Raw genomic sequence first — 19841 nt, forward strand, 5'->3', positions numbered from 1 at the left:
TACGATGGCCGATTCTTCAAAATGCGAAATTCTAAATACAAAATGCAAAATTTAAAATGCAAAATTTAAAATACAAAATGCAAAATTTAAATGCAAAATTCAAAATTCAAAATTCAAAATTATTTTGAACTTTTCATATTGCATTTTGAACTATGCATTTTGAAGAACTCTCTTGGACATCGTACTTGTAAGACGTGTAAGTGTACATGTTTCCGAATATGTACTGATCTATGTAAACAAGGGGAAATTCATCTGTCATTGCTGAAATGTTATCGTCACAGCTATCATTAGCGGTAATCGTGTGATAGTGTCATAAAACCAATTGCAACTGACGAGAGGCGGTTTACATTATGCTAAGTTTATTTCATTTAATTTTTATCATCAAATAATTTACTGTAACGATTGTGCACATTAGGCGCCATATTGGGGATACACTCTAAGAAATAACTTAATGCCTTAAATTTATCCCTGTGACATTGTGTCATGTCATTATTCATAAGCATTCATAAACAACAAACTGACTTCTTTTGAACCTATTAGTTCCATTAAAATTTTCGAGGCTGTGGAAGCAACAATTCTATAATGCAAACTCCACCTGAAAATTATTATATATCCACCACCTTCAATTCAGAACAAATTCACTTTGTCACACTTCTTAATATATTGAGTTCAGTACTACTCTGAAAACTATGCAACATGTCCTGGTAATCTATACATCACTGGAATTTCAATTTACACCTTGGAGACGAGAACAGTTCAACAACACGGAAATTCGATGACATCGTCAGTGCTTGCAATTTCAAACAATTGGTCAAACAACGAACACAGAGAAAGGGTCAGATACTTGGTCTCATCTTGTTTAATTCAAAAACAAATATCAGTACCATTACTGTAAATGCTTTGGACCTCTCTGAACACAATCCTGTTCACGCTTAATTTGCTCTACTGAAACCATCACTTAGCAAACGTATTATCATATGGTCATATTCTGCTATCTCATTCGACAGTTTCAATCAAGTCGAGGATCTGAGCAAAAGTCTGATCTTTTCTCCCCAACAAATGATCTTTCCTGCGTCATTTCAACGTATAACCACCATCTAACTGATGTTCTTCAAAAACATGCATTAGTTTAGAAGAGAATCATGACCATACGTCCTGGTACCAATTGGCATCCACCTGCCATTGACGATGCTAAAAAGAAAATACGGAAGCCTTAACATTGATGGAGAAAAACCGAGCCTGAAATCCACCATCAGATTTACTGCAATAATGAATGCAGAAACGTCACTTACTCTATCAGAAATGCCAAGAAAGTATACTTCTCCAGCCTAGTAAAAGAATACCAAGGTGACTTGAAATCACTATTTCATACAATATCAACCCTTTGTCGAAACAAACAGGAGAAGGCTTTACCTGAACAAACACAAACCAAAAGTCTAACAGTACAGTTCAGCCGCTATTTCAAGAGCAAAATAACATCTCTTCGTTCAAGTCTGGATAATGCATATCATACTCAGACTGATTTTGAATTTCTGGATACATATATCCCATCATCATTTGCCACATGATGTTGAGAAGAAAGAAATGGGCAAAGCTATTTCAAAGTCACCATTTAAAACATGCTCACTTGACTCTATCCCTTCAGCTCTTGTAAAGAAACGCAAAGGTGAACTTCTGACCAACATATCTAGGATCATCAATTTATCCCTCACAACTGGTACTGTTCCTTGTTCACTCAAGAAAGCTGTCGTCTAACAATTACTCAAGAAACTGTCACTTGACAAGAATATGTTTAGGAATTAAAGGGCTGTCTGTAACCTATCCTTAATATCAAAGTCATTGGAAAGATAGTAGCACACCAGTTAAATCATATTTGACTACCAACTCACTACTCGAATCACTTCAGCCAGCGTACTTAAAATATCACAGCACTGAAACAGCTCTCACTAAAGTCAACATTGATATTTGCTAAGCACTGGATGATGGGCAATGCGTTCTTACGGTTCTCCTCGATATCTCCTCTGCTTTTGACACTATTGATCAGAACATACTCATTACGAGGTTATCAAAGCTTAGCATTACCAACATTCCATTGTAATGGTTTTCACCAGTATTTGCCCAGTGTGACACGTTATCCACAGTGCATAAATGGAAAGAACAACTGACGAGATTAAAATCTAGACCGACATAATAAATTCTAACTCACTGAGGGCAAAACGGAAGTTCTGCTTATACAATCTAAGTTCAACGGATCACCTCGTCCTATTGACAACGTGAGCATTGGATCTTGTTCTATAGACATTGTCAACTCTGCACAGAATATTGGTGTGACATTTGATGAAAATGCCACTCTACGTAAGCACATCGACATGACATGCCAATCAATTTACCACCAACTCCGTCAAATAAGCCATATATGCCAGTACCTTACCAATGAAATCCGTCAGATGTTGGTTCATGCCCTGATCACATCGAAACTACATTACTTTAATTCACTTCTGTGTGGTCTATCATCAGCTTCCATTCTTCCACTTCAGCGCGCCCAGAATTCTGCAGCCAGAATTGCGTCAGGAAATCAGACCACAACACTCCAATTCTCTAGAAAGTACATTGGTGCTGGTACACAACTTCATCCAGGATAAAATCCTCATCATCACCTATAAAGCTCTGAACAACAACAGTCCTGCATAGTGTCGGACCGGATCCATTTACAAGATTCGCCTAGAGTTCTTCGATTTAATGATAAAATTATGCTTCATGTACATAACAATTTGATTGAAACCCAGCAAATACAAAGAAATGAGGCTCTGTTTATCGAAATCAGCTGTTGATCTTCGACCCTCGGCGATTGGCAAACGACACTTGAGATCACCAATATTTGTAAATAAATATATTTGGGTCTAAACTCTAATGATCAGTTCAAATGGGATGTTCACATAAATGAAATTATCACTGAAGACCATTAAACGTCTTCGTATTCTGCAAACTTTGAGTAGGTATGGAGCTAGTAAAGATGAGTTAAAGCTCATTTATATCACCAAAGTACGATCCTGCCTTGATTATTCATGCATTGTTTGGTTGGGAGGTCTAACTGATAAACTCAGGTCTGTAATTGAAAGCATGCAAAAACAGCCTTGAGAATCATCTACCCTTTTATTCCCTCCAGTGAGGCACTTGGTTTGTTTAACCTAAACATTCTGGTTTGCCTCAAGCATTCTGAAGTCGAATCGTTGACTGTACTTTTTTATTCCTGATATTCCTTGTCACGAATACCAAACACGTAGTCAGAGGGTAACTTTCAAGAGCAGAACAAAAGCGTAAGGACAATAGTTCCATTCTGTACAGTGTCAATCTCTTGTATAAGGGGTGCTAGAGTCAACTTTTTAAAGTTCGTTTCTTGGTCGTGTCAGTTTTTTAACATTACACTAGTGTTTAAAGGACTTTTTAATGATTTTGTGTTTTAAGGGTGGGGCTATTTTTTATTGCCACACGTGCTTTTTTAAAAATTCATTGTAATGTCCTTTTATAAACGTTCTTTGTTATGTAAACCAACCCCATTTGACTAGTTGTGGTCATAATGATTTGGTAAATAAACTATTATTATTATTATTATTATTATTATTATTATTATTATTATTATTACAAGTTATGGGGCTATAAGTATTATATAGAAATCTAATAACAATTCATTGAAGCTGTAGGAATTCTGAAAAAAAGGTGTTGTTTGTTTTAATTTTGTCAATAGTGGTGACTTCTAATTGTCGTACGTATATTCTCTCCGCCCAGTCAGATAGGTGTTTCTTTCGACATCACTACCCTTATGAATATTCATATACTTGCAAAAACCAACAGTCGTTGTGTCTGGCAGTGCGTGCTCACAGTTGCTGAGCTGCACAGCGTAGCCTTCAATTGCAGGCCTATCGTGGCAGTCGTGGGCGCCCACAAACAAGGCACAGCGACTGTGGAGAGTCTATGCCAGTGGAATGTTAAACGTATCTTCAGCGTGGCATTTGTAGTTGTGGCGAAAACCATAAATCCTCTCCCTGTGCTGACGTTGTTGGGTTTTATTTTGTTCATGTGCATTTACTGTAAGCAATCGAGGAAGTTTTGGGATGGATATTGAGCAAAAGCATGAGTTTTTCCACGAAATCTGTGCTGCAAATATAACTTCACGCATGCGCACTCGTTTGCCAGTGTAGTCTGCCAATATGAGCATGCGCAATTGAGTCTACTTGCGCGTTGAATTGTCGTCTGTACACTACGTCTCGTGCTATAATCATGTCGTTGAGCTTTTCATGTTGACAGAAACTGGAATTACTGCAGAGAATACCTTTCAGGACATCACATATGAGTCTCTAAGGTAACAAGTAGGACGTTTAGAAAATCCTTTCAGAAAGTTCACGACGCCTATGGCCATTTTGTGGAGTAATAAGCTTATACGTACCTGGAGCGTATATAGTATTTATACTGTACATATTGCCGGATTTTATGCAATAGAATTTTGCATTTCACGTCGTTCAATCGTTCAGATGGAAATGCCACTCTTCTCAAAACTTTAAAAATTAGGGTGACAGACTTTGGAATGCTCACTCTTGTATAACAATGACGTAATTTAATGAGAAGACATTTGTATTCGAGCATGGCAACAGTTTTTGATTTTAGAACTCTCATCATGTCTGATTCACTGAGACAGTGAGTATTTAACAACTTTTTCCTATGTCCATGTAGCACTTGTGCAAAAATATGCGAATCCACAGGCCTTTGGCGAATCAATAAATGCGTTTTTCACCAAGCTGAAAGGTTGAAAGATGCGTCCGTCACTTTGGGACGAGCTAGATAAATGCAGTCAAATCCAGGTGGGCATAGAAACTTGCCATAGTATGACTTTGTTCTGGAGACGACCAGCCGTGCGGTGGAACTTTGCAACAAAGTTTCAGTATCTGAACTGACATACTTGAATGACAAGCACAGGAAACAATGGCCAATAAAAACGCATTCTCGTTGCCTTTTGATAATAATGTATCAATCACGATGACACGGAAATTATGCCTCCTCCGAACAGCAGGGCCATGGTCTATTTTTAGCCCTGCTACAGTATGTCTCAGTGCTGATGAAAAGGCCATATTGTTTTCATGTTGTCATGGCAACTTTTAAAATTTGCATACAACTCTAAGAGTGAAACGTGTTCATAGGTCACAAAACTCCCACTGTCGTCCATATACCCGTTTCCTTGGGTATAAAGGTGTGCAAGTATACACATCAAAAGACTAAAAAATTCACTTCATGGGCAGAATCTTGTAAAATAGCCCTCTCTTGTCTGGTTACCGAAAAAAGATACCCCTGATCTAAAATATGCATAGACTACCAGCCACTGGGCTACCAACTTCAGAAAATGCTAGCCCAAGTGGACTGCCAGGAAAAATAAAGCCCTAGGCAGTATTAAACATGAAAAATTTAACTTGTAAGATTTCCATCTTGTCTTGGCCTGCAGGGTTTTTAAAAAATGGTTAAAGGTATACAAGGACCATATTCAAACTTAGCCATTGCTACCATGGAAAAGGGAGATCTAGCAAATCATAGTGTTTATTTGGTCATGCCAGGTCACATAAAAAGTTATGTACCATTACATGGCCATAATTTTACTTAAGTTAAACAACCCTAAATAACTTGTCTTTATTATTCTTCCTGGAATGAGGCAAAGAAATCCTTAGGTGGGATCTTTGAAAAACTGGTAATTTTTACTCCTGAATTGTTGCCATGGAAACATCTCACATTAAAATGAGTGTGATTTTTTGGTGTGCTAACCAGAAAAAACCCTTATTATCAATTTTTTGCATCAATCAATAGTTCTTTAATAGGAATTAGGGAAAAAATAACATTTTCAATGCCAAAATAGTTACCATAGCAACTCGAAACATTAAAATAAGTCTGGTTTTTGTGTTCTTTGACCCAAACGCCCCCAACAGATAATTTTCATATCAATCAAAGTAAATTTTGATGGGATATTAGAAAAACTGAAATTTTCAACCCTTAAAATGGTTACCATAGAAACATGGGGAAGTGATATCGATATCATATTTGGTCTTTTCGACCCAAAATACCCTTATTTACCCTTATAGTGAAATTTTCACGGAAGTTGAACCTATCATTATTCACGTTCTATATGATACTTATATTAATTATTGGTTATTGACAAACCTTTGGCAATCGTGCCATCGCATGGGCTGCACCCCTCACCTGGAACAATGTCCCATTAGAAGTGCGCCAGTCACCCACTCTTGATACTTTTATGAAGAATTACATCAAAACTTTATATTAGTAGAGCATACTGAACGCCTCTATAAAGCGTCAGTGAACAGTGAGTTCGGCTACAGAAATCCATTTGATAGACTGATTGTATAAAACACAGAGTTCAATTAATTTGGATGTCACTGGATGCTCTTTGACCTCTAACCTGTCAATAGTTTTATTGTATCGTAAATACCTTGGAAAACAAGACAGGAATCACATTTTTTTCAAAAAATATAATTTCAACATGACTAAGCGACTTCTTGTCTAACATTTTGGAATTTTATGTAAAAAGTCTTCTGAACTACAATTTCTTCATGTGTACAGCACTGAGCTAGTTGAAATTTAGATGATTATTTTCACGTTTCGTTCTTGTTATACTCCTAAAAGCATGTTTACATACCTACTCTTAGATTATAAAAACTACGTCTGTATGACAGACATACAGAATGCACCGATATTGTTTATGGTTGAATTCTAGTCTTGGCAAATTTAATTTTCAACAATACGAAAGCAGAGTACATGCATAGGCTGAAATAACAAGATGAATAGTGTGTTTCTCAATATGCTTCGGGATTAGAACAAGATTCCATGGTTGCCATTAAAGGAAATTATAAAAATTAGCAGAAGTTACGACCTATGGCCATGTAAAATCCATGTGACCCTGGTGAATTTCTCTGAGAATCGTTATTTTTCGTTTATCTTTCTAGAACTATCAAATTGTTACTGCTTCATTTCTGCATTTAACTGTCTCTTATATATGAACCATCGGCAATAACTCTTCCATTCAAAAAAAACAGAGAAATAAGCTTTATTTGAAGCAGTGCGGTGATGCTGAGTGGTTAAAAATGGATTGAACTCCAAGATTTCAGTTCTCTTACCAATGTCGCAGGCAGGTCCCCTCCAGCCAGGAGTACAATCACATGCCCTGTTTAAAACATGGCATTTCGCTCTGTTCTGACATATGCAGTCTTTGTCGCAAACAATTCCATATTTTCCTGCTGGACAACCTGTAATGAAGTCAGACGTGTCTTTGAAAATCCTTTTCGCATTTTACAGATAATAAGGGAATCATGCAGGGCTGTTGTTTTAATATCTTCGTCAAAGAGTTTTCTCCTAAAATATACACTTGAATGCCATCTGTCAGTAAAAGAATATGTGTTTACGTAAAAGAGGAGGGATCAACAAGATTAGCCTGCAGTAGTACCCATTTATTACCAGATTACTCAGGCTTGAAGGTTTCGCGTGTACTTACAAATTTAACTTAAATCTGCGAGGAATCTGTTGACGTATTGCAATCATCTCATCTTCAAAATGACAGTCTGCTGAAGTCTAATCCTTCATTTTACTTTTTGATAGTTCACGCCTCTAAATTGAAATTTTTCAACATTTTGCTCAAACTTTCCATTTGCAAGCTTTCAGCCATCCTCTTACAAAATCAGAAATAAAAAATTTGAGTCACCTTGCAAATTTTACTACTACAGTTACAAATTACTCAATATTTCCCGATATTTTAAAACAACATGGCTTCCATCCCTGTGCCGGCTCAATGGGAAAATAAAATTCCCGATTTTAAGAAAGCAAAGCCGTTGAAAACTTTATTCATTCCATAAGCTTTAAAATGAGTCGCCACATGTTATGCATCAAAGAAATAAAGTTTGAAAGTAATATTTCTATCGCATTCTATTGAAATAGCCCATGGGTTTGAAGCAAGTCTAAAGGAATGGGTGATCTTTCTTTATTATTCAGCTGCTATCGACCCTGAGCCAAGCAATTTCGGCCTCCTTGATCTATTAAATATAATAGTGAAATATATAACTATATGAATACTTAAAATTGAGCTCACCGATGACGTCCACTTTGAAGGTGAGCTCTAGGGTCTGACTTGTGCTGTCTGTCTCCACGTGACATTTCCATTGAGCACCTTCCACAGAACGGAAAATGAAGCTAGACGCAATTGTTATCGCCAGGAACGAAACACCAATGTGAGCTCTCGAAATAAACCATGGGTCACTTCTCAGGCGATATGGTAATTCAATGTAATTCTGAAAAGTGATTGCCAGATAATGATACGTCACTGTATAGATCTTTGTGTAAAGGATAGCAGTTAAGGCTTTTTATCAGACATCTTTAGCCTTCTGTGTACCGATTTCAAGGATTCTGGAAAAAACCCTTATGCGATATGTGCTAGGAAACAAATGCGAGTCCTAATGACTGTGTCACCGCTCGTCTTCGACTCGAGGTGACACAGTCATTTCGTCACTCATATTTTCCCTCGCCGAACGAAGAAAACTATTAGGAAATAATATACTTATCACATGCACAAGCAAAGATCTCAATATTTTTTTGCAAAATAAAAGGGGTTTAATCAACAATACTGCGTTTAAACTTCTAAACTACTTAAATTTAGAATAAAATTAATAGGCCGTGGGCGAATTGCCAATCTTTTCTAGTTGTCACTCGGTTGTGTAAGCAAGGAACACAGTGCTTACATTTGTGTACGGAGCAAATGGCGGATAACATCACACAGCACGTACCTTCCATGAAGTTATACACAATTTCAAAAAAAAGTATAGGGCTAGAAATTTAACTCGGACAAAGTAACATTATTTTTCGAGAATAATAGCCTGAATCTCAACAGCATGAACACCGTGTAACGTCGTGCCTGACATTACCCTGGGTACAATGCTTACAGAACACATGGTAATGCAGCTAGCTTCGAGTTCGTTGTTTGCAAAATGTATTCACGTAATTCCTTCGACATGTACAAGCATTACACTCTTGCGTTTACGTCGTTCTGACGCACCAATAACTATCATGTTATCCTTGAGAGTTTCGAATGCAGCGTCACATTCGTTATCCCAGTCAGAATGTGCCGATTTTTCTCTGTCAGCTGGGTCAGTGGTTTTGTAACTGTGGGAAATTCTGGAACAAAACGTTGGTAATACGACGCCAGTGTAGGAAAGCTGCGGATCTCATGGATAGTCCTTGGGGTTGGCCAGTCTTTCACTGCTTTGGTTTTATCAGGGCTTGTTTTGCCACCTTCACTTGAAATTATGTGTCCAAGTAACTCAACCTGGCGCTGGAAGAGTCTGCACTTGGAGGGCCTAAGTTCCAGTCCCGCAGCTTGAAGGCGGCTGAAGACAAGTTCAAGCCTTGCTGGCATCTGCTCAACTGAGTCAGCATATACCAATATGTCATCCAAGTACAGCAATAGTATGTCCCATTGAAGACCAGACAGGACACACTCCACCAGTTGTTGAAAAGTAGCTGGCAAGTTACACATCCCAAAGGGCATAACACGCCACTGGTATAGACCGTTCCAAGTAGTAAATGCTGACTTGGCTGTCGTCGCGTCCTCATCAAGTTCAAGCTGCCAATATCCGCTAGTGAGATCTAGACTGCTGAACCACTTGGCGATGGCGTTAAGTTTTTGATAGTCAACACAAAATCTGATTGTCCCATCTTTTTTGTTAACAAGGACCACCGGAACAGCCCATGGGCTCTTTGACGGCTCAACTATGTCTCATGCCAGCATGTCTTTCATAAGACGAGCTGTCTCCTCACAAGACCAGGTGGACTGTCTTCGGGGTTGTTGACGGATCGGGGCTGGTCTTCAGTGTTAATACTGTTTTTTTACTTGAGTACGTCCTATTTCATCCTTGTTCCGGAAGAAAACATCCTCCCATTTGGTCAAGAACGTGGCTATCTTCTTACTGTGTTGTTGGCCAACTTTTGCCACACTATCCTGCCAGAGGGATTGAAGTTGAGGTGGTACTGGACCAGCTGGTGTATAACCATTTGTGTTGTTGTTGAAAATCTTTTCAGCTGGTATTGGCTCATTCCAGGTAATGGTAATTGCAATGGCAATTGTTGTACCCCGTTGAACCATATGCGTTCGGTCAGCTATGTTCATCACACGGATGGGGATTGTACGAGTGGTGGCATCTACTAGTACACGTCCTACCATTATACCGTTAGACATTGCTTTATGGCACTTTGTCAGTTCGACTAAACCGGTTATGCCAGAACTGATTTGTCGTGTAAGGAATCTAGGGACAATGACCTCATGACCTGCTGGAATGGTGGTGTCTTTAGTTACCGTTACCCCGGTACTTAAGTGTCCACCTCTCCAATCCAGCAGTGGTACTTCTCCCTCGTAGAATCAAAGTGTCAGTGAGTGCGAGCGAATCTCAGCTGAAGCTGACAAAATATAGTTATTGTCCAGCAAGATGTCTTCAGCAATTTCTGCCACAATTGCTCGTACCACTGTTGTGTTTGGGCCTACTTTTATAGTTAAGTCTGCCTCTCCAAATATTGGTAGGGGTGTGACTCAATCTGCTTGAACAGCTGTTCTCAGTGGGGGTATAAGTGCAGGTCGTTTGGTTTCCTGCATGGCTTGATATGCTCTCGATGCAATGATTGTGATTTCTGAATCACAATTAACAAAGGAACACCATGTCTTTCCATGTATTTGAGCAAGAACATAGAAAGGGGGATAGACTCTTTTAACATAAGCTGGCTTAACAGAATTATTATTTATAATAGTTTTGAAGGACTTAATGGGTGCACTTGACATTCCCTCGTCATGTTGTATTATGCTTGTTGGTTGCCATGGTAATGGGGTCAGTGTTGGTTGGTTGACTTAACGTCGACCCTTCTGCCCAGTCTGTAGTCGTTTCCCAGTTGTGGACTAGATGGGCAGTTTCGGCGAAGGTACCCAGATCTACCACAGCTAAAACATCGTCCTCGTCTTCTGCGCTCATCTTGTTGATGCTGTTCTTTTATCTAGTCTCTTTGTATGGCTTGAACCAGGCCATTAATAACTATGAAATTTGGCGTGCTTGTTGTCTGTTGAGGGAGGGGAGTGCTGCACTCATTGTTAGATTTAACAACAAGTATGTGTTACCTCCGTTTTCCTGAGCGATCATCTTCCGTGTTTAGATATGCTTCAATTGATATTGCAGCACGGATAGCCTAATCTAAACTTTGCGATCGCTCGCGGTGCAAATCCATACGAACATTCTGATCAGGTATTGCTTCCACAAAGTATTGACGAGCTAGCCTGTCAATAGCTTCGCAGTCTAATTCAGGATATGCAAGTTATGTGAGTTCCAATACAGACTGTCCAAAAATCAGCAAGGGATTTGTCATGCCTGTGTTTACGGCTTTTAAATTGCCAGAGATATTTTTCTGATTGGCCGCTGGTCCCATATCTCTGTTCTAAGTGGTTAACCAGCTCAGTAAAACTGATGTCACCCACATTGGAGATTTTGTTTAGGACTTTTTGAGCTGGCCCACGAAGAGATGCAGCTAAAAACTGTCCTTTCTGTAGGGAGGACCAACCATTTATTGCTTAACAAGACTGAAAATGTTTCAGGTACTCTTGCCATGGTGATCTCCCATCAAATCTATCAGGTGTGACTAGGGGTTTATGAGGGATAGGGATCCCAGGTCTTCAAATTGGTCTCGCCCTATAAGGCAATGATCATGTCTGAGCATTGGCCTTGGCTGAGAAATGCTGTCTCCTGAGTCAGGGCGCCCTCTGTCAGCAGGGTAAGGACTGCCATCGTTTTCAAAATAGTCCTGGATATAGCTGTTGTGCGCAGGTCCCGCTCTGTGATTGAAGGGTGTGAAAATACCTGGGTGAGGTTTATTCGTTGAACGATCACTTGCTGCTTGTTGATTAATGATCGTACGATGTGCGTCGCTGCGTTGTGAAGGACTGGGTATGGGGTTTTCCATGATAGCCGCATGGAGGCGCTGTTGCGGTCCGCTGTTTGGACCAAACGGCTGAACGCCAGAAAATTCCGCTTTTAAATTGCCGGAGATATTTTTCTGATTTGCCGCTGGTCCCATATCTCCGTTCTAAGTGGTAAACAAGCTCAGTAAAACTGATGTCACCCACATTGGAGATTTTGTTTAGGACTTTTTGAGCTGGCCCACAAAGGGATGCAGCTAAAAACTGTCCTTTCTGTAGGGAGGACCAACCATTTATTGCTTAGCATGGAGGCGCTGTTGCAGTCGGCTGTTTTGACCAAACGGCTGAACGCCAGAAAAATTCCACCATATTGTCAGCCATTTTTGTCGGGAAGGGGCCCAAAAATGTCTCCCCGTTGCTGAAATCTACACTACGTTGGGTTTCGAGGTGTTCAAATTGTTTAGTTGTGCACTCTTGTGACCCTTGCTGATGTCAAACATTTGCTGGGAAACAAGGGGTACAGGGTTGGCGTACGTCACCCACGGCTTGTGTATTCAACGCTCACGAGTCAATACCGGAAGTCCCGTGTGGACATATGCCGTTGTCCTCTCTTCGAGGTGTGTCTAGTGGGGATAGTCACTGCTCATCTAGTTCTGGCTTCGTTGATAATACAGTACTGTGGGTCTCTTTATTATTCATTTCGGGTTTTATTTCTCCTTCAATAAATTCTCCTTTGGCTTTTGTGTTTCTCTATTCGCTGCTGCTATTAGTGCTAGTGCAAGTCGCAGTGTCCGATTTATGCTGATCATGAAGGTTCGCGTGCTGAGACTAGTTGGTGTTCGCCAAAAACTACGTCCAATGGTGTTGCTTACTTTAATGAATACTTGCGAAATGGCCCAGTGTTTGGCCTACCGAGCACTTTGGTCCCAACAAAAGTTTCACTTGAATATCCCCATTTAACTTCATTCATCATTTTAGTATAGAAGCATGATGTTTACGGGGTTACCGAAGCGTACCATGTCATTCTTCCCTAAAATATGTCCATCAAAGTAGGCATTTACAATGCAAACCCTCTCTGAAATCGGCATACCAACATGCCTCTCGGGAAAGTACAGCTTGTCCTGCTGTTTGAGTAACAGTTAACGAAGTTTGTATTAAAATGAAACACTTCTGCTGATCGCCTTTGCTTTGGTTAACTTCAAAAGGGAAGTGGCATTCCAAACCGCATAAGCGGCCCTGCGATTCTAACTGAGATAATTTGTTCTAATACGACGTGAAAATCGTGGTTTCTCCCAGTGATTTTACAGATATGATGTAAGGTAACCGAATTAGCTTTTTTTGTGTCTCTTTAAGGTATTGTCATGCTACTTTTCACTCGACCACTCGTGATTATAGTGCTATTCTAGCGATTGGAAAGTTGGATGATTGAGCTCTAAGCCAGCTTAGGTTGGAACCCTTCTCTAATTACAGGCTGAGAGTATACGTTATGAGTGTTGGCTTGGTCGAATTATGATTGTGTCCTTGTAGTGTTTTTTTAAGATATCAACAAAATAGCTATGTTCGTTGAATTTTATTGGTCGACAACAACAACAACAGCAGCAACAAAAACAATAACACACGACCAATGTAGACATAAACAACAATAAAAAAAACAACAACAACCAGATTACTTGTTTCCCTCTGGTGATATGTGTGCATCGCCGCGACTTTGTGGAGGTGTTTGATCTACGTCACAGGAGCAGCTCTAAGCGCTAAGACCTAATAAAAACCAACTATTCGCTAATTGTCTTCTATTTCCTTTTTAAATGGTATGAAAATAGGAAATGTCTGCGGTGCATGGCAATTGCATTGAAATAAAAGAAGTGCGTCAACGATATCATGAAATCGATTTTATATATCGAAATTAGTTTCATCTCTCTCACATCACCAATAGTCAACAATTTGAAATTTCTCAAACCTATTTATTCATTTTCATATACAAGCCACGGTAAAACCCGTGCGCTAACAGTTATACTTGGACAAAGATAATTTCTATGGTGATTACCTCTTGGGCGAACATTTTAATTGTACCAGCCTGAATTACGTCGTTGTTTTCGATATCGGTGCAGACGACAGTGGGATCAGTTCTCTGTTGCTCTTTGTCTTCTTCCCCGGGGAGAACTATACCACCAATGTAAAAGTAGATGATGAACGAACCTGTCAATTTCAAAAACTGTCATGCATTAAGAAAATGGCAGACAAGATACAAGATTGCATTCATTAAATTGTTTTAAGCCAAATATATCGATTCAAGGCAGATGTGCCTAAGAGAAAGTCACTACAACAGCCAATGTGGTTTGTGATTTAGAAAATCTAAACAAAACTGAAAACAAGCAAGCGAACAAGTTAGCGATAATAAATGCAAGTTGATATAGGATCGAACAATTTCTAAAGAAAGCGAACTTCAATTCATTCGTTTGTCCCTTCTCCTTTCGCTATTGAGAATATCAAGATTTGAGACAATTGAAGTGAGTTATTCACGCTCCTGGTGACGTTCTGACACCAGTCTTTTTAGGCACCGACTCACTATCAAATTCACACCTAAATTCAAAGACTTTGCATTTTCTAGTGGTTTATTTAAGCAATAACCCACGCCGCAGGAGGGTATACACGAGGTTTTGGTACAATGCGCGACATATAGCACGAGCCGATAGTCGAGTGCCATATGGGGCGAATTGTACCAAAATCGAGTGTATACCCGACTGCGAAGGGGGTTATTGCTATTATATTATATCAACTTGCTTGCCTTTGTTGTCTTACTTGGGTATTTTCATCATTCTAAGCCCAAAATGCAGAAAACGGACGTTTGAGAGATCGAACGTCGGAAATTCTGCGGCCGAGACCGAGCATTGTTTTATAAGTTGGGATTACTTACAGGCACACAGTATCCTATGATAAATACGCATTACGTTCATATCGACATCGCATTTTATTCACATGCAACACGAACACTATACTTGTCAAAAATACCTGCTGAAGTCACACAGAAATGGGTCAAGAGTTCAAATCAAAAGAAAAAAATAACAATTTTTTTCTTAAATTTACATAAGAACAATAGTCCTGGCTATTTTTGCATATTAAAAATAGATTTGTCTCATTCTGTACCGCATACGCGGTATACTTCGACCGCGGCCATCGGCGACATTCAGAGGTGGCACAATGAATTTACAGGATCTATCTTTGACGGATAATTTTGATGATAATTGTACCAGAAAGCAAGCAGTTTTGAAATAATTCAGACTTGCGATGACTGCAACTGTGATGAACAGTTGTGCAGAGTGTGTTGCCCGATGCAGGCTGACACTGCTGACACTGCTCGTTGCATTTGATGTCAAATTCCGTCGCAGTCGCCTGGAATCATCCCATTGTTATTTTGAACTTCTTGGTCTACATCGTTAGGACACCCCGGTCTGTTGCGGCCCAAACTTTGGTAACGAATATCTGACATACCCTTACTGTGAGGAAGTTTCAATTTATTTGTGTATGAATGAATACTATCTTCATTTTAAAGAGTGGTAAGATATATCGCGTCTCGACTCCCGCAATATCAAGCAAAGTACACGGTGTGCTCACGCCCTAATATTTGTTGTGTGCATCACACCCGAAATGTGCTGCTTCAGATATGTCTTTCATCATCGATCCCAACTTATTTACACGAAGAGATGAGTTACAGACCCACACTTTCTCTGTGTATCAAAATTCGGTCTTCGGTCTTCGAAACAAAGTGTACTATTTCGGTTTTTGTCGAGGGTCTATGGTTTTGATATGTACATACGTTCAAATGTACCGACCAGGCAATTTTCGAAAATGCTGGTTTAGGGGCCCATTTTACCACCGCTATCAGTGCTAAAACAGTATTTTAGCATAGGTAGAATGAGCTCTCGTCCAATCAGAATGGCACATGGTAGCATGATATAATATAATGTCCATTAAATATATGTAACTTTTGAAATAATAAATTGTAATTTACATCTCATGGACAACAAATGACAAGGCTGAGTCTTGTACAGTCAAATCACTATACAATTGTACCATTCTGAAAGAAACAATCTTTCGACTGCCATTGAAGATAGCAGTTTATCGATCGTTCACTCTGATTGAGGGACTGTGGTTGGTGCTATTAGTTGTCAAAAACAAACATGAGGGTATGCAAGACTCAGAGAATGAGCTCTTAAAATTTATTTTTCCTTTTGCACTTTGTATGACAGCACCGGTACCGTAGCAGTTTTTTGTTTTAGCAGGTGCAAAAGGAATTAGCTATTTTTAGTTATAAAGATGCTGATGTAGGTCATTTCCCCCACACTCAAGACCTGAGTTTAATTGGTGTAGAACATTGTCAAGGTCACTGTCCTTTACGACCTCACGACCTTAAATTCAATTAGTCATGTTTTGAATGTTCTGGAAATTCAATTAGGCACAAGTGGAGATAATTATAGAACAGTGATTAGCATATCAATAGAAGTTCTAGATTGTTCTTATATTCTCTTATATCACCACTTGACTGTAAATAGGGAACGACACACATTTTCAGTAAGATATTTAGGATCGTGTCTCTGACGTATTACTTCAAGACTTTAGATTAATTTCAAGACTTTTCAAGATCTTCACTGCCACGCTGGATTTATTCTGTGGACTTTATGCAACCTCAAGCCTGCAAACCAAAGACTGCATTGCATTGATCTTCCTCCCTGTCTGACTTTGAAGCTTTGCCATCCCAGCTGAGATAAGTAACCTGTACACTTTTACAGTTTGTATTCTATCCCTTGACTTAGAGATTAGTTTTATTTTGCGTAATAAATTTCGTTTTATACGGAAATTGCTGAGTTCACCCTTTTGGTCGCTCTCACGCAACAAGATACGGATACAGGAAACGGATACTCGTATTTTACTTACAGTCTCCATTAGCGGGATCTAAGTAAAGTCTGTCATTCCAGAGAAATGGCACAGTTTCGTCCAATGGAATGCCGTTACATATAACTCGGACAGGAAACGGCTAAGAAATAGAAAAATCACAACTTGAAATTACTCAGAATTCAAAGCCCCTATATAATTCTCTTCATGCCGATTTCTGTTCACAAGATACTATCAAAATTTTCTCTCACTTGTTGAGTCTACTCAGAGTAGACCTGTCCAAGCTGGCCTAGTGATCATGAAAGATATCAGGCAGATTTAAATTCTGTTACAGGGCTCGAAATTAACCTTTTTCCTGGTAGTCCACTATGGTTACCATATTCTGAAGTCGGTAGCCCACTGACAATGGCTAGTAGCCAATGCATATTTTAGTTAAGGGATAGTTTTTTCATTAATCAGAAAAAGCTATTTTTCAAGATTCTGCACATGAAGTGAATTTGCTAGTGATTTGATGCAAATACTTAACTTGCACACCTTTAATACCAAAAGGAAACAGGTATAATGGACAAAAGTGATACTCAAAAGTCTGGTTACCTATTGACAACCGTTTCATTCTCAGATTTGTATGCAAATTTCGATAGTTGTCATGATCACGACCTTCTTAGCACCACTGTAACAGGACTAATTTTCGTGTCATTGTGATTGATACATTTTGATCAAAATTTAATGAAAATGCGCTTTCATTGGCCATTATCCTCTGTGCCTGTTATCCAAGTACATTAAATCAGATATTGAAACTTTGTTGCAAGCTCAAAGGAAGGGTCGTCTTTTAATTTGCATGACAAAGTCATAGTCTGGCCTTTCTATGTCCAGCTAGGTTTGACTGCATTTAGCTCTTCCAAAAGAGACGGACTGGACATGGCATACCTAGTAATGACTGAATCACATGTCTCTATCTTCTGTAGTGTGGGCTACCGTTTCATGGATTTGTAGCTCAAGGGAAAAGTTTGTAGTCTGTGGACGCGGGACTACAGCTAATTTCCAGCCCTATGTTATTTGAATAGTGATCGCATTATAGCTAATGTTGTTTTACTACATAACCAGTTGGCCAAATAGCCTTTATGTTATTTAACTGATCAGGTAAAAGTATGCATGCATTCTATATTCAATATCGGCAGTACCGTGAACATATATATTGAGCGTGTTGGACATTATTAATTATAATTCACTATGCGTTTAAAGAAAAACAAATTAACAGATAATATATATCGAATGATATGTACACATGCTCTGAATACTCACATAATTTTCAGGTCTTTTACTCTCAGTTGGACTAATGAAGCATGATTCGTTGAAACGTGGTGGCCAGTTTATGTCATCGGTAACACGAACCGTTAGATTAAATGTATGACACATCTCAGTGCTGTTGACGGTCTAAAGGCAACATTCATACGGATGCAAAATTAATTTAAAATTTGCATGCATGAAGAAAACCTTTCAAAAAAACGTCGATCGGAATTTTAAAATATCTTTCCGATACCAATTTGAAATTAGAGCGTATTTTACTACCATGGCAACAACTGTTCTTGCTTATCTCTTTGTACTGCAAAGCTGATGGAATAAATTCACCACTATTCGAAAGTGAGAAATGATAAAGGAAAAATTGTCCTAATCGACTGCAAAAATATCTTGTGATATCATGATATTTCATATGAAACTTTCATGTCGGAAAGATCTGCACCAGGTTTTGTACTGATATGTATAAGACTTACATGATAATATTTAAATTCAAGATCATACTCGGACGTAATGCCATAATCCAAGTATCGAGCCAAGGAAACCATACCATTATCCGAATTTACACTGAATCTTTCATTCTGTCAAAAAAGGCGAAAAATAAGTTAGTAATGGGCTTAAGCGGGCGAAGTTTAAGAACTTCATGGCTAGGTCTTAGCATTAGGGAGCCGTTCTTATTTACGGCCTGGGGGTTGGAGGAATTTCATCGGAAACTCCGAAATTTCGAGTGACCCCCCTCGCCAACAATGATGAATATGAGTAACCCCCTCTCTAACTCTGAAATTTTGACTGACCCCCCTACTTCGAAAAGTTAAATACCAATACATGTAATTGTAAAATTTAAAAAAATACAGCAACAGTAAAGACCTTTCAAATCCTGAAGTACCCTGCTATATTATCATCAGTTATCTCATGACGGTTGAAAAAGGTGAAACCATTAAAAAATGAACTTCAAAGTCACAACAAAATAAAGATATAAAAGCTCACGCTATAGCCAGTATCTTATCATATAGTATATTGTTTAATTCGGATGGGTATTATGACAGGGTTATCTTGGATATCTGACTGGGCAGAGTTTGAAAGTACAGGGGTACATTGTTAGTAACTGTGCTTGGATTACCTTATTACTTTCGTCAATTATCGTGAACCCATGATACAGATTTCCTTCTAGATCTTGTCTTGGCAACTCATATACAATTTCTCCTACGCGTGTGATCTGAAATAAAATACGACACAAAAGCATCAAATCAAAGCATGTTCCATGTGATTATCGGCAGTTTTCCAGTGAAGACGAGTCCCGTAGATACGCAACAGGATCACATGCCTTATTTGATTTATGGAATTCAAAATGCACATCTTACATTGTTTAATGTTTCAAGTTTATTTCGCCAAAGTTGTAACTTCATTCAAAAGTCTTGGTGTTACATTACTTGACACGCTTAAATGGAATTCACACATTGATGATATTATATCTAAAGCCAGTAAGAGATTAAATTTAATGAGAATATTATTAAGATATGGGGCAACAACAGAGGACCTAAAACGGATTTACATTTCACTTATTAGATCATGTCTGGAATTTTCTTGCATAGTTTGGGAAGGTTGGCTAACCGAGAAATTGAAAATGGCGATTGAGTGTGTCCCGAAAAGAGCACTTAGAATCATC

General features: G+C 38.9%; 1 protein-coding gene across 2 annotated transcripts in view; it reads right to left on the reverse strand.

Annotated features, from left to right (window-relative positions):
- The window catches only part of LOC139141146 (uncharacterized), a 164196-nt gene that overhangs the window by 138318 nt on the left and 6037 nt on the right, over nucleotides 1–19841 (reverse strand). For both annotated transcript variants that reach the window (XM_070710753.1, XM_070710752.1), the window contains exons 3-9: nucleotides 19296–19391; nucleotides 18652–18756; nucleotides 18182–18313; nucleotides 16922–17021; nucleotides 14034–14185; nucleotides 8135–8333; nucleotides 7170–7298 (exon numbers count right to left, since the gene is read on the reverse strand). In XM_070710753.1, coding sequence (XP_070566854.1) covers nucleotides 7170–7298; nucleotides 8135–8333; nucleotides 14034–14185; nucleotides 16922–17021; nucleotides 18182–18313; nucleotides 18652–18756; nucleotides 19296–19391 — 913 coding nt within the window. The remainder of the gene's footprint in view (nucleotides 1–7169; nucleotides 7299–8134; nucleotides 8334–14033; nucleotides 14186–16921; nucleotides 17022–18181; nucleotides 18314–18651; nucleotides 18757–19295; nucleotides 19392–19841) is intronic.

Source organism: Ptychodera flava, chromosome 9 (assembly GCF_041260155.1).
Source record: "Ptychodera flava strain L36383 chromosome 9, AS_Pfla_20210202, whole genome shotgun sequence".
NCBI classification, from domain to species: Eukaryota; Metazoa; Hemichordata; class Enteropneusta; family Ptychoderidae; genus Ptychodera; species Ptychodera flava.